The following is a 15,591-nucleotide window of genomic DNA, read 5'->3' on the forward strand; positions in this document are numbered from 1 at the left end:
TCATGATATAATAACAAGCACATATACTTAATATTTAGTTCTTTAATTTATCAAATGGTGCGATTTAGCTCGTTAAATCAATAGGCCCGATAAATTGGGAAATGATATTATTTATATGGTGTGTTATTGATTATAGAATGAAACTGTGTCCTAGTAATCTAGGTTGATGATGCCCCTTGATGAGCTCATAAGGATTGTCATGTAAACTCTGCAGGTGGAATTAATAACTCATTTAATTAGTGGGCATTCAATATCTTAAACACAGGGTGACTAACACACTCATGATAAGAAGGAGCTCATATAGTAATATGAGATTGGTGCGGTAGTGCAATAATAACTCTTTAGTGGTATGAGTTATTATTGATGAACTTGAGTTGGGTGTTCAGGGTGAACACGGGAAGCTCAAGCTCATCGGGAGACCAAAACCAATTCCTCCTCTCGGTCCCTATTGTAGTCTCTTATTTATAAAGTCTTATACCCACCTAAACCCAATTTCTTATCCACCTTAAGGTGGCCAACCAAGCCTAGTGGGCATTCAATATCTTAAACACAGGGAGACTAACACACTCATGATAAGAAGGAGCCCATATAGTAATATGGGATTGGTGCGGTAGTGCAATAATAACTCTTTAGTGGTATGAGTTATTATTGATAAACTTGAGTTGGGTGTTCGGAGCGAACACGGGAAGCTCAAGCTCATCGGGAGACCAAAATCAATTCCTCCTCTCGGTCCCTATTGTAGCCTCTTATTTATAAAGTCTTATACCCACCTAAATCCAACTTCTTATCCACCTTAAGGTGGTCGACCAAGCCTAGCTTGGAGCCCAAGCTAGGGCCGGCCAAACCAAGGCTAGATGGGTTCAAGTGGTGGCCAACCCTAGCTTGGAGCCCAAGTAGGGTGGCCGGTCATATTAGATTAAAAGGAATTTTATTTTTAAAATCTTTTCTTATGTGGAAGCCATGATTTTAAAAGAAAGTTTAAAATTCAAGTCTTTCCTCTTATAGCTTTCTACAAAAGAAAGATTTGATATCTTTCCTTATTTGTAGTTAAAAGGAAGGTTTTAATTTTTGATAAAACTTTTCTTTTTGTAACCATTCTCATGGTTTTAAAAGAGAGTTTTAAAAATTATAAATCTTTCATTTTATAGCTTTCTACAAAAGATTAAAAGAAAGATTTGATATCTTTCCTTATTTGTAGTTGAAAAGGAAGATTTTAATTTTGGAGAAAACTTTCCTTATAACCATCCACATGTTTTAAAAGAGAGATTTTAATTTGTAAAAGTTTCCTTTTATAACCAACCATGAAGGGAATTTAAAAAAATATATATTTTAAAAATTTCTGGAAACAAATAAAGAAGTTTTAATTTTGTGTTTAAAACTTTCCTTGTTTGGAGCTTAATGAGATGGTCGGCCATAGAAAGTTTATAAGGAAATTTTTAATAAAACTTTCCTTCTTAGACATTGGCAAGGAATATAAGGAAGTTTTAATTATAAAACTTTCCTTATTTGCCAAGACCAAGGAATATAAAAGAGAGGGTAGAGGTGTCTCACCTCATAACAATACATCTATTATTCCTATTCTCTTTTCCTTGGTGGTGGCCAACCCTCTTCTCTTGCTCATCCTCTTCTTTTCTTCCTTGGAGGTCGGCGGCATCACATCTCTTGGAGCTTTTGGTGGCTGGATCTTGTTAGAGGAAGAAGGAGGCATTGTTTCTTAGCATCCCTTGGAGCTTGGTTGATGGCCGAAGTTCTTCATCTTTAGGAGATTATTGGTGGTCGAAACTTGGAAGGAAGAAGAAGGCATGGGTGGATTCTCGTCTTGGTAGATCATCGCCCACACGACGTCCAAGATAAGAAGAGGAATACAATAGAAGATCGTGAGGTCTATACGCTACAAAGAAAGGTATAACTAGTTGTCTTATTCCGCATCATACTAGTTTTCTTTGTATAGATTTTGAAATACCAAACACAAGAAGCTAACGATTCTAGGTTTCGGATTTATGATTCGAATTTGTATTTCTTTTGTTTTTCGATCTTGTGATTCGATTGTTCTTATTGGTTAAACCTAGAGTTACTATAAGAAGATTAAATATTGAATTTCGTTAAAAGGCTTTGTCTAGGAAGTGGTGGATGCTCCCATACTCAAGAAGGTCAAGTGTCTCGCCATGTTTAACCTGGAAGTCGATCTCTGAAATAAATATTTAATCGAATTTGTAACATGGGTGGATTTGGATCAATAATGTTAAGTATCATTTGCGATCCAAGTCTAAACCACTAAGAACAGATAAGTTGAATTTAGAATCAATAATGTTAAATTCTGTTTGCGATTCCAAATTTAATTTCTAAAGAACACAATAGGTTGTTAGGAATGGTTCGGGACTTGTACAAAAATTTTTATACAGGGGAACCAGTACGATATTCCGAGTAGCAACCAACAAAATGAATGTGAAGGCTAGAAATGAGAGTTCATTACATTTATTTATGACTTCACGCATTTTGATCATGTGTATTTGATTTCTCACAAATCTAAAACATTATATTGCTTCAATCATTACATGAATGAAATTGAGAATCAATTGAAATGTAAGGTTAAACCATTGTACATTGATCGTGGAGGTGAATCTTTATCTGATCAGTTCAAGATAATTTGTAATGATAAAGGGATTATTAGACAACTAACTATCCCTGGAATATCATTGTAAAATGAGATTGTTGAAAGAAGAAATACGATTCTTCATGAAATGGTTAGGTTTATGATGGTGCTGGTTAATTTGCTTATCTCCTATTGGGGAGATGCATTATTAATTGCGGCCTATATACTTAACAAAGTACCTTCAAAATCGATTTTATCTGCCCCATATGAATGTTGGACAAGCAGAAAGTCATATTTAAGTAATCTAAGATCTTGGGGATCAGCTGTCTACGTTCATGATAAGACTCGTAAATATAAAAAATTAGGACTCAGAGGTAAGAAGTGTATCTTTATAAGGTATTCTGAGACTTCTAAGAGTTATGTCTTTATTGGTGAACAACAAGATGAAACTCTCTCTGAAATAGAGTCAAGAGATGTTACTTTTCTTGAAATTAAGTTACCAACACGAGGTGAAGTTAATAAGATAATTCCTTTATTTGTGATAAAGGAGGAGGATAATGCTCATTTATCAACAAATCTGGTATCATGAGAGATGTCTAAATCTAGTCAACTTAGTGGGAGTGATTTGCTACTAAATGATTTAGTTTCTCAACAGTCTAACCTACAAAGAAGTAGTCGTCAGATTATTCCTCGGAGATGGTTTGACATTGAGAATGAGGCATTGATGATTTTCCCAGTTGACTATGAGGAACCTTGAACAGTTGAGAAAGGTTTGAGAATCTCAGTAAGAGAAAAATAAAAAATTACAATGGATGAGAAGATGAAGTCTATGAGAAAGAATCAAGTTTGGGATTTAGTCTATCTTCCTCCGGGCCGAAGGGCTATTAGGATTAAGTGGATTCTCAAAATAAAGAGGAAAGCAGATGAATTGATTAATTAATACAAAGTTCGTTTAGTTGTAAAAGAATATACCCAAATGGAGAGTATTGATTTTGAAGAAACATTCTCTTCAGTTGTGAGTTTGTGTCAATACGTATCATCCAAGCTATAGTAGCACAATTTGATATGGAATTACATCAGATGAATGTAAAGATGACTTTCCTTGATGGTAATCTTAACGAAGAAATCTATATGACACAGTCAGAAGGTTACATTGCTGAAGACCAAAAGAATAAAGTATATAGACTTGAAAAGTCTATATATGGGCTGAAGCAAGTGTCAAGACAATGAAACATAAGATTTAATGAAGTCATTTTGTCTTATGATTTTAAAATGATCAATGAGGGTCATTGTGTTTATCTAAGAAAGAAAAAAAAAATTTGTCATCTTATCATTATATATTGATGATATGCTAATAGCTGGAAGTAACATAAAGTATATGCTAGAAGTCAAGTCATGGCTTTATCACTATTTGACATAATAGATATGGAAGAAACTAAGTACATCTTAAGAGTGAAGATAATTAGAGATCAATCAAAAAGACTTTTGGGTTTATCTCAAGAGACTTATATCACTAAGATGCTACAACACTTTAATATGTCGGATTATAATATTGTATCCCAAGACTCCTGAAAAAATAGCCTAAATGAAGAAAAAAAACATATGCAGTGTTATTGGTAGTTTGATCAACACTATATTATGTACTGATCTTGATATAAACTATGTTGTTGGCTTGATTAGGTGTTTCCAGTTAAACCTAGGATCGAGACACTAAAAGCAGTGAAAAGGATATTCAGATATCTCAAAGGGAAAGAGGATTATTATCTCTATTTTCAAGGATCATATTGTAGGATCGAAAAGAATTTAGATATCTCCACAATGACATGATATTGTCCACTTTGGGCCTTAAGCCCTCATGGTTTTGCTCTTGGGCTCTACCCAAAAGGCCTCATGCCAATGGAGATATCTTTTCTCTTATAAACCCATGATCTTTCCCATGTGTTTCCAATATGGGACTATGTTTGCAACCTTGCAACCCCAACAATCCCTCCCCTCAAACAAAGGACCATAGGCTTCCCACGTCCGATCCTCGACCCACCAGGTCTTCCTGCCCCTCGGTCCACCCGACCTACTAGGACTTCCTTGCCTAGTCGCAACTAGGACTTCCTGCCTGGTGTCTGGTCCTCTTGATCCGAACATAGGAGCCCTCACTTTCTTTGTTTGAGATCAATATTGTACCCACATGACTCAATCAGACCATAGCTCTTGTGCACAGTCGGCGGTTAAACCTTCTGGCAGTCCGGGCTCTGATACCAATTGTAGGATCGAAAAGAATTTAGATATCTCCACAATGACATGATATTGTCCACTTTAGGCCTTAAACCCTCATGGTTTTGCTCTTGGGCTCTACCCAAAAGGCCTCATGCCAATGGAGATATCTTTTCTCTTATAAACCCATGATCTTTCCCATGTATTTCCAATATGGGACTATGTTTGCAACCTTGCAACCCCAACATATATATGAGCCTGAGTGACTACACAAATACAGATTGGGTAATGGACCTTGATGATAGAAAATCCACATCTAGCTATACCTTCTTGCTTAATAGTAGCTCCATCTCATGGAACAACAAGAAGTATGCTTGTGTAGCCATGTCGACAATAGAAGCTGAGTATGTGGCTTATTCAACCGCTGTGCAAGAGATTGTCTGGTTAAGCAGGTTCCTAAAGTATCTGAAGATTGTTGAGGATAGTGGAAGTCATGTTATAATGTACTATGGCAGTCAAACTACTATAGTTTTTTCTAAAGATTCTAAATATCATAGCAAAGGCAAGCATATAGAAATTAAGTATAATTTTGTAAGGGATATTATTGACAAGAAAAAGATAGTTCTTGAGTTCATCCCTACACGTAATATACTTACGAATCCTTTTACTAAGTCATTGACTAAAGAGTCATTTCAAGGACATGTGAAGTCTTTGATACTTCGAAGAATGTAACTTATTGTAAAGATATTGAGATAAATGAAAATGTCATGATCTATGCAATGTATATGTTTTTGTTATATTTGAAAAAAAATCTAGATAAGCATGTTGGCAGATTGAGATTGATCCACTCACATGGACAATCATCTCTAAGTATAAATAGAGGTAAGACCGTTACTTATGGGACAACTTATGTAGTTATAAATAGAGACATACTCATAAGTTAAAGTCGTATTGATAATTGTGTCAAAATGAGATCATTTGTGTAATGATTAAAGTAAATGAATCCACTATTTACTGAAACTGCTTAAGCTATATTGGAATTCATATGTTGACTTCATGATTAGATATTAGGTATGTGTAGATCAAAATCTGTACAATGTTAGATTTTTATGAAAAATATACTCTCTTTTTAGTAAAGAGAATAACATCGTAGTATATATCACTACAAGAATTTCTGGATTTAACCACACCTAATAGACAACAGTTTTTCAAGAAATTATTGTCTTTTTTCCATTTAACAACAGTTTTATTGGAAACTGTTGTTGTTCACCATAATGTTTTTTAAATAACAACAGTTTTTCAAAACACTGTTGTCTAATGTGTGTCAAAGACAACGGTTTTAAAAAACTATTGTCTTTTAGTGTTGCTTATGTGATAATATACAACAGTTTTATTAAACTGTTGTCTATTGAATGTTGTTGTGAATCCTAAAAACACAACAGTTTTTTTAACTTCATGAAAAAAAACCTAAAACTCACTTCTCTGTGACTCTTCAAACGAACAAAAACCTATCTGACTCCTCCTTCGCAACTCCTCCGCGAAAGACGCTCCTCCTCCAAATTTGATTTTATTTGGAGGCCAAATAATGGAGATCAAGCAGAATTAATATGAGTCGTTGATCCAGATCAAGAGAAATCTTCCTCCTTCATTTAGATCTAAGCCATCCAACACTCCATCCAGATTTGAAGCTACATGGACCATTGGATCGAAGCAAGAAGGCAACTAGATCCACACCACTCATCTCTTCATCAGCTAGATCAAATGGATCCATCTTCATCAAATCGGACGGCCCAGATTAAAGGAGGAGAAAACCATTCCCTTTCCTTTATTTCTTCGCACGGCACAGTACCAGAACCCCTGATTCTGATCTCGCGCGGCTTCTCCTCGAGCTAGGGCTCGCGATGCCACCGCCCTTCCACTTCTTCTCCTTCACCAACGGCCGACGGCAACCTCTGCCCACACACCGCCGGCCGGCCGGCCATCCACTGCCCAATCTTCCTCTTCTGGATTCCAATCGGTGACGGCAGCAGCAAACATCTCTTGGCGGCAATAGAGAGCGACGACAGCAACAACAAGCATCCACCTTGTCGGAGGGGTTCTCCGACAAGATCCTTCACCTTACGAAATATCAATTGAGTCACAACTCCCATTATGCCTCGATGAGCCTCACCACTGCTATAAATTCCGTTTATGCCTCGATGAGCCTTGTACTAATCGTTCTGGAGCCTTTTCAGTCTTCCCTCTTCCATCAAGGTATGCTTTTGCTCCTGTTTACCTTTTGTAGGTTAATTCTTCTCTTTTTTTTATATCTTTTGTCGATCGAGTTAAATTTTTAGATTTTATTCTCAATATGTTTTTTTTTGCTTTCCTTCTTTTTACGGATTCATCGATTCGATTTTGAATCACATTTTGGGGAGGAGTTGGATATTGATCTGGAGATTTTATGATTTTCCTGATTTGCTATAGTTGGAATTTTTTTTTTCTGAAGATTGTTTATTTATATCTTCGATATGCTATTGATCTGTAGTTTGTAGGATCTTTCTGGTTGTAATAATTCGAGTTCTCTTTTTCGATAAATTGTTTTGTTTTGTTCTTCGATTTAGGCTTGGATTTAGGAGTTTTCAATTCGTTTAGATCCCTGTTGATTATTCTTTGTTGCCCCAATCAGATGCAGATCTTTGTTAAAACTCTCACTGGCAAGACCATCACCCTCGAGGTGGAGTCTTCGGACACGATCGATAACGTAAAGGCCAAGATCCAGGACAAGGAGGGAATCCCTCCCGACCAGCAAAGGTTGATCTTTGCCGGTAAGCAACTTGAGGACGGACGCACCCTCGCAGACTACAACATCCAAAAGGAGTCGACCCTCCACCTCGTGCTCCGGCTTCGGGGTGGCATGCAAATTTTTGTCAAAACCCTAACTGGCAAGACAATCACCCTCGAGGTTGAATCCTCGGATACCATAGACAACGTCAAAGCCAAGATTCAGGACAAGGAAGGCATCCCTCCGGACCAGCAAAGGATGATCTTTGCCAGCAAGCAACTGGAGGACGACCGCACCTTGGCTGATTACAATATCCAGAAGGAATCTACCCTTCACCTTGTCCTACGTCTTCGTGGTGGCATGCAGATCTTCGTCAAAACCTTGACCGGTAAGACAATCACCCTCGAGGTGGAGAGCTCCGACATTATTGACAATGTAAAGGCCAAGATCCAGGACAAGGAAGGCATCCCTCCGGATCAGCAAAGGTTGATCTTTGCCGGCAAACAGCTCGAGGACGGTTGCACCTTGGCTGATTACAACATCCAGAAGGAGTCTACCCTCCTTTTTGCACTTTACAAGTGAGTCACAACTCCCATTCCTTTTCCTTCTCAAATCAATTGAGTTTTGGCACATATTTTTAACTTTGGTGAATGAAATATCTATAAGTTATCTTTTAGTTGTTTTTTTAATTTTTTTTAAAAAGATTTGTTATCTTTTAGTTGTTGAGTTTGAAGAAATAGGAAAAGGATTGATTACATTTCCCCGTAGTCTTTTTTCTATGTAGCCTCTACTTTGTTTGGAGTTTATCCCCTGAACGAAGAAATAAATATATTCTTGTTTTCATTTGTGTAAAGTAAATATTTAGAGAACTTTGACTTGTTATTTGAAGGAATAGTAAAAGCACTTCATTGAAAATGAGTGCATAAACCAACCATCTATTTTCGTTCAAGCTTAAACAGCCTTTGGTTACAAAACTAACTTTGCAACAAAAGTGAATGCATCAAGAGATTCCATGCTCACAAAGTTTCAAGATACACATTTGTTAACTGATTTTTAGTTCCTTAATTTCTTTCAATGCTTTGTTTTAATAGTGTTATCATATTGTTGGTTGCTTATGAAAATATTGTATGAGAAGTTTAATTTAGAGTATATCACAATGAAAAAAATAACAAACCTTGTTAACCAGTTTTTGTTATATACTTTGCAAACTCTAAAGCTCTATATTACTGGAGACTAGCTAGACTTGTTGTTGTTGAATTGGATTAAAATCATATGATTTTTATTTTCACAGGAAGTAAAAGGGTGTTTAGAAGATGCACAAGTAAAGAAGATTTGATCCAACAAAACAAGATACTTTGGCATATATATGTGTGATATATTGTTATGGGTACTATTTAGTTTTGTAAACTTCGATGTTTGGATGTTGATGTTTGGTACTTTAATGATGTTTGGATTGTAGGTTCTTGATCAATGATATTTTGTAGATAACTTGAACTGAAATTGAGGTATGCAGTAATTTTAGTTTGTGCCTAGAAAGAAGTATTGTTATCATATTCAATTGTGTACCGCGTCTTTGTCATCATCATCTTTATGCCATTTAGTCCTGGGAAATGACTTAATTTGCAATCATATGTTATTTACCTCAGGGAAAAGATAATGACCATACCTAGAAAGGAGAAGAAAAGAAAAGCTAGGAGGGAGAAGAAAGCAGAAAAGGTTGCAGTTCTCGATATGGTGTTTAGAAGATGCACAGGGTGTTTAGAAGATGCACAGGTAGAGAAGATTTGATCCAACAAAACAAGATATTTTGGACTTCATATATATGTGTGATATATTGTTATGGGTACTATTTAGTTTTGTAAACTTTTGTGATGTTTGGATGTTGATGTTTGGTACTTTAATGATGTTTGGATGATGATGTTTGGTACTTTAATGAAATTTGCACTGGATGATGATGTTTGGATTGTAGGTTTTTTATCAATGATATTTTGTAGATATATTATTTAAATAAAATAATGGTTATAAAATGATGGAAAAGATTCAGTTTTTTATTTATTGTCAAAATGTTGTATATTGTACCCAAAGACATCAGTTTAAATATGTGAAACTGTTGTCAGTGACGTTAAAAGACAACGGTGAAAAATCATTGTCAAACTGATGTTAAATAACATTGATGGCTAAAAAGACAACGATTTTTAACCGTTGTCATTGGCTAAAAAGATAACGGTTTTTAACCGTTGTCGTAGACAGTTCAAAACTATTGTTGAAGAGCATATTATTAAAGGAATACGCTCAAAGACAACGATGAACAACTGTTGTCGTTGAATAAAAAGATAACGATTTTTTACTGTTGTAAAACTGTTGTCTTTGTCTTCAAAAACAACGGTTAAAAACTGTTGTCTTTGGGCATCCTCTTTAACAACACGACATTTAACAACAATCCGAAAGGACCTATGACAACGGTGAAAAATCGTTGTTGTTAGGCTTTTTTCTTGTAGTATATGATTTATATCATATGTGTTGTGGCGATAAAAAGGGTAGTAGGAGAATGGATCTCTGCTTCTCTACCATGTGTGACCCTTAAGATTATAAGTTAATCTCAATCTTACCCTAAGTGACTATTTAGATGTCTATTTGAAGTTCTGATCAGTGTCTACTACTTTAGCATGTGTTCAATTAGTTGTGGGTGATTTGGTCTATGGAGCATAACTAAGAAAAAGACTGATTATAATAAATAGATTCTAGCTAAAAAGGAATATTAAGATTGATTTACATCTTTGGCAATTATTCACTTGTATCAGTTAAATTTTTGTTCAGTACATAAAATATAATTATGAATAATTATATGATTGAAGATATATAGCATGCTTTTGATATAATAGTCATTATGAGGGACTAGAGATGTTTATATTGATGTAAATAAACTAATCTAGGGTAAATGCAAGTTATTGACATAATCATCTTGTAGTCAGAGTAGAGGGATGTAAATTCGAAGGTAATCAAAGAGAAGAACGTCCGACGAGTAAATTTTGATTTGTGGAAAGATGTGAAGGTTCCTATTTGGTGATCTTCTCCGGGACAGTAGCTTTTTCTTCATGGCGATCATCGTCGGGACACAACGATGATATTCTCAATCAGCGAATTTCTCTTCTCCAAGCACTTTAAGTTTATTTCGTTTTGTACGAATAATTTATTACAAGCAACACTGAGAGTATATATACATTAAAAAAAGTTTGCACAGCATATTAATTTTGATTTGAAAGAATTTAGAGTTGTTTAAATCTATTTGAATTCAAAAGAATTGTGAATTTAGATTTATAATTTGACAATATAAATTGAGAGTTATAAATTTTTAAATGGATAAAGTTAAAATTTGAGTGTCAAGATAAGGAAAAATATAAAGGGAATGTGATACATACTTTTATTTTTATAAAAGATGAAATTCGTCATCTAACATCCCAATATGATTATCTTCGTACTATTATGAAAGAATAAATTAAAAAATAAACTAGGAGATAGGCACTTTTAGAATTATAAAAAGTTAGACAATAATACTGAAATTTTCTTAATATTGCTGTTTAAAGCCGATTATGACCTTATTTATGAAGCCCATTACTAGCCCATCGAAACCCTAAATGCTACATATAGCTACGAGGAACATTAAGCCCATTAGTTCACTCTCCCTTGACGCATCTGCGACGCCGCCGCCGCCGCCGCCGCCGCCGCCGCCGCCGCCTCCATCGAACCTCCGCCGCCGACTCCATCAAACCCTCGTATGGGGAAGAAGAATAAGAAGGATTCAGGTAATGGATCCGACGTGATCAAGTCTCTTTTCTCCGCCGATAACCCATTCCGCCGCACGCCCCAGGAGGAGTTACCCGTCGCCTCGCCGGCGCCGGAGCTATTGCTCGCTGAGCAGTCCTTGGACCGAGAAGATCGCGCTGGAGTTGATGTCGCAGACGCGAGGAAGAGAAAGCGTGATAAGTTGAAAGTAACTCCTGTCCTCGACTCGACCTTCGCTTCGGTTCCCGAGAAAAGGGAGCGAGTTGGTGACGAGAAAGAAGAGAAGAGAAAGAAGAGAAAGAAGGCTGAGATTGAGGAGGCGTACGAGAAGAGAAAGTACGGTGTAGAAGAGAATGCTCCCGAGGGCGGTGAAAGGGCCGCTGTGGTTGAGAAAAAGAGGGAAGCGGAGGATTCGGACTCATCGCAACAGATTGTCCCCGAGAAATCGTTTGATGATGAGAGCAAGATTGCGAGGACGATTTTCGTGGGCAATTTGCCATTGAAGACCACCAGAAAGGCTTTGTCCCATGAATTTATAAAGTTTGGGCAGATTGAGTCTGTCAGAATTAGATCCGTGCCGATTGTTGATGTGAGTGTTCGAAACTTTGGAATCGTGGATATTCACTTCTACTGAACCTCATTGTTGTTCTGTTTTTCTGATTTAGACTAAGGTTCCCAGAAAAGTGGCGATACTGAAGGGAAAAGTTAATGATGCTGTTGATCGGTCAGTGAATTATTCGTACATTTAACTACTGATAGGAAATCCTACAATAACTTTATGTTTCACTTTTATTTCCTTGAATTAGCAACTAGATGACTAGTTTAGTGTTGTTATGCCACTTGCTCATACAGTATGGTTAATATTGGAAGGTTCAGTAAATCTAAAATACATATCTTTGGAAATAATGCACGGGTATAGGATTTTTATCAAACGTTTAATGTGTTCACTACACCATAGTTCTAATGGAAAATAATCTACTACGTTAGTTTACATTTACTGTGTTCATTACACCATAGTCTAATGAACAATAAATAGTTATTGTTTGATGTGTTTACTCTTCCATTTCTCAGGTAACAAGAATCTTTAATAGGAACTTATTAGTGCTAAGTTTGTTGTACCATTTCTCTTTCAAGAATTTTCTACTGGGATTCAAACAACCAATACAATTTGAATTGTGAGATTGCAGTATGCTTGGCATTAGTGCTGCCATTACTTTTTCCAATAGTTCCTGCTACAAGTGCTCTTCTGCAGCTTTATTTATGCATTTACCAGCATACTCATATAATTTTCTGTTTTTGACTTTTGATCTATCATTGTGTCCTTTTACGTGGCAGTGTAAATGCATACATTGTGTTTACAAATGAGCAATCTGCTAAGGCTGCATTATCTCTGAATATGACATTGGTGAGTGTTTGTTGACAAAGATGCTCATAAGCTTTAGTTAGTTATTTCCTTTCCCATTTGATGTTTGGTATAATTTCTTGGATCATATTCTTCCTTTTAATTTAAGATACTTGTGCTTAACTTTAGTTTGGAGGAAATCATATTCGTGTTGATATAGCATCTCCACCAAGTAAGCAGCAGATAGGAGAGGCTCCCCTCTATGAGAGAAAGAAGACTGTTTTTGTAGGAAATGTTCCCTTTGATGTGAAGGTACCACCCTATACATTTGATGGTTTGTCATATATATAGATTTTATGTCTTGTATCAAGGATGGGAGTTATTTCCTTTAACTTGTTTGGGATTTCTATAATTACTTGTTGTGCTTTGCTTGCAGGATGAAGAACTTTACCAATTGTTTTGTGGAACAGATGTATCAGCATCTAATGTGGAAGCTATACGGGTTGTTAGGGATCCTCATACAAGCTTGGGAAAGGGAATTGCATATATCCTGTTTAAAACACTGGTATGATTGACTAGACTATATCTTAATAGTATATTTGTCTCCCTGATCTTATGCTTATATTATTGTATCTACTCTCTGCACAAACTTGTTATGTTGGGGAGAAATACAGTAATTAAACCTTCATGAAACAACTTTTCTCCTTGAAGTATCAACTAATAAAGGGAAAGTTATATAGTCCACTTTTCTTCTATATAAAAATAGGAAGTTAGAGATAAAATTAGGATATACTGGAGTAGGAGGCTCACCATATATATAACAAAAGTTTGCTCCAATTTTTTCTCGACGAGCTTCTCAATCTGCCATACCTCGAGATGTGGAAGGGATTATGGTTCCTATTCCACCTAAAATCTTAGGAATTTGTTGGTAGTTGGAATAAATTTGTAAACCAGGTTGGTTGGTACATTTTAGAATAATTCTATGTATTATTTTCCTTTTAATTTTATGACACAGAGTTAAAACCAAGAAAGTTTTGTTACCTTCAGTTGCCTTATATGTCAGATTGCTGACCTCCATCATTCTCTCTCTTTTGTGAATTTCAATGTACTATATTTCGTCTTGCTTCTGAACTTTTGCACTAGAACTCAACTAAACATAATACCAGTTTTTGCCTGATTGTAAAATACAAGAAGGGGGAGCAATGTTTTCTAGTTTGAAAAGATAGAGTTTAAATCTTGCATCCCTATAATGATTCGTTCCAGTCATTTAGGAATTTATAAGCTAAAGGCACACATGAAAACTATTTCATAGATGAATGAAGTTTGTTCAAGAATATTATGAAGGCCAAGTTTTGTTTGCCAGATTATTTAACTGCCTCATGACACTGTTTCTTCAGACTCCAGTTAATGTTGTTTAACCTTGTTATTTTAGGAAACTTGTCAAAGACATGATTATTTGGACAGCTATGAAATTGTGTGATATTAAAGTTTCTTTTGGGAGCTTCATGTTGATATCCAAAACACGTTTGATCTGCCTGTTGGGCTGTTTAGATTGTTTAGTTGGTCACTCTATTTGCTTTAGGCCCCTCTTCCCCATTACCCTGATATCATGAGAGATCTCATTGATACCCTGACCATTAGTTGCTAGCAAAAATGGGTTTAATTGGAATCCATATTGTACATGCAGGCTGCTGCCAATTCTGCTGTTTGGAAAAAGGATTGGAAGATCAGGAATCGTGTTCTTAGAGTTTGCCATGCAAAAGCCATGGATGCTAAAACACCAACTGTTGTTGTAGCATCAAGAACGAAAAATAATATTCCACAACTCAAGAATCGTCTGAATAACAGTGGGACATCAGGTGAAAATACCAAACCTAAGGCGAAGGCAACTAATGTTTCGTACCAGGGCATGAGATCTAGCAAGTTTGGTGTGCCCAAGAAGTCAAAATTTCAGATCAGACCTAGCAGTCAAGGTGGTCGGAAGATTAAAAGGGATGGAGAGCCAGACAAGATGACTCATGAAGCTAAGCGGCCTGCGGTTGCTGCTAGAAAGGCAAAGCAACTCCAAAAGAAACAAGGGCAAATGGCCAGTGGGAGGTCAGCAAATAATCGCATGAAAACGAAAGGAAGAAAACATTAATTCATGCTATAGTTGTAACTGTCTCAAAACTGAGGAAGAGAATTAACCACTCGGGTGGAAGTTGTAGGTTACATTGTGAACCTATGCTTATATTCAAAAGAACAGCCTACCAAATTCCATCTAAGTGCGAAGTAGTTATCTGGGAACTTATTGGGTATAATTATTGTTGTTATAATTTTTTATATTCTTTTCATTTGTTGGAGTTTTTGGTGATGATCAAATAGTGTGAATTAGTTCTTTGTATTCAATTTCAACTTGTTTTGCCTGATTAATTTTAACTTTTATTTAGAGTGTGTTTGGAAATCTGCAGTTCTGTTTTCTCCAGAAGTTGAGATTTCAATCCGAGGAGAATGGGCAGTGAGTAATTGACATGTCAAGGGAATTTTGCTAAAAGTTTAATAGTTTGAATCGAGTCCATTCCACTCGTGTTTTGGCACTGATAACTCTTCTTTACCAACAAATGACTTGAAACAATTTCATTTGATTCGATCTTAAAAATAAAAAATAATTTGAATTTAGTATGGGAATAATAAACCTACAATATTGATCTATTAAGTGTTTTTTTTATAATCCTGCTCTTGCAATATACTATTCTTGAAGGTGAGTGATTTGGTTTTATAGAAATTTTTGATTGATCATGATCATTAAAGTAAATCAGGAAATACTTATGATTGGACAATCAGAGTGGCCAAGGTTTTTAAATTTATCATCTCATTAGAAAAAAATATCCTATAGTATGTCAACCTTAGATAAGAAAATGT

At 35.9% G+C, this 15,591-nt stretch overlaps 2 protein-coding genes across 2 annotated transcripts; both read left to right on the forward strand.

Annotated features, from left to right (window-relative positions):
- Positions 1-6,960: 6,960 nt before the first annotated feature.
- On the forward strand, positions 6,961-8,147 carry LOC121982824 (polyubiquitin 11-like). Its single transcript, XM_042535875.1, has 2 exons — positions 6,961-7,054; positions 7,405-8,147. The coding sequence occupies exons 1-2, from the start codon at positions 6,961-6,963 to the stop codon at positions 8,145-8,147; spliced, it is 837 nt and encodes a 278-aa protein (XP_042391809.1).
- A 3,053-nt stretch (positions 8,148-11,200) lies between these two features.
- Positions 11,201-14,947, forward strand: LOC121982825 (nucleolar protein 12-like). The gene is made up of 7 exons (XM_042535876.1): positions 11,201-11,368; positions 11,434-11,937; positions 12,014-12,072; positions 12,684-12,753; positions 12,880-13,002; positions 13,127-13,255; positions 14,378-14,947. The coding sequence occupies exons 1-7, from the start codon at positions 11,201-11,203 to the stop codon at positions 14,828-14,830; spliced, it is 1,506 nt and encodes a 501-aa protein (XP_042391810.1). The 3' UTR covers positions 14,831-14,947.
- Positions 14,948-15,591: the final 644 nt, after the last annotated feature.

Source organism: Zingiber officinale, chromosome 5A (genome assembly GCF_018446385.1).
Source record: "Zingiber officinale cultivar Zhangliang chromosome 5A, Zo_v1.1, whole genome shotgun sequence".
Lineage (NCBI taxonomy): Eukaryota > Viridiplantae > Streptophyta > Magnoliopsida > Zingiberales > Zingiberaceae > Zingiber > Zingiber officinale.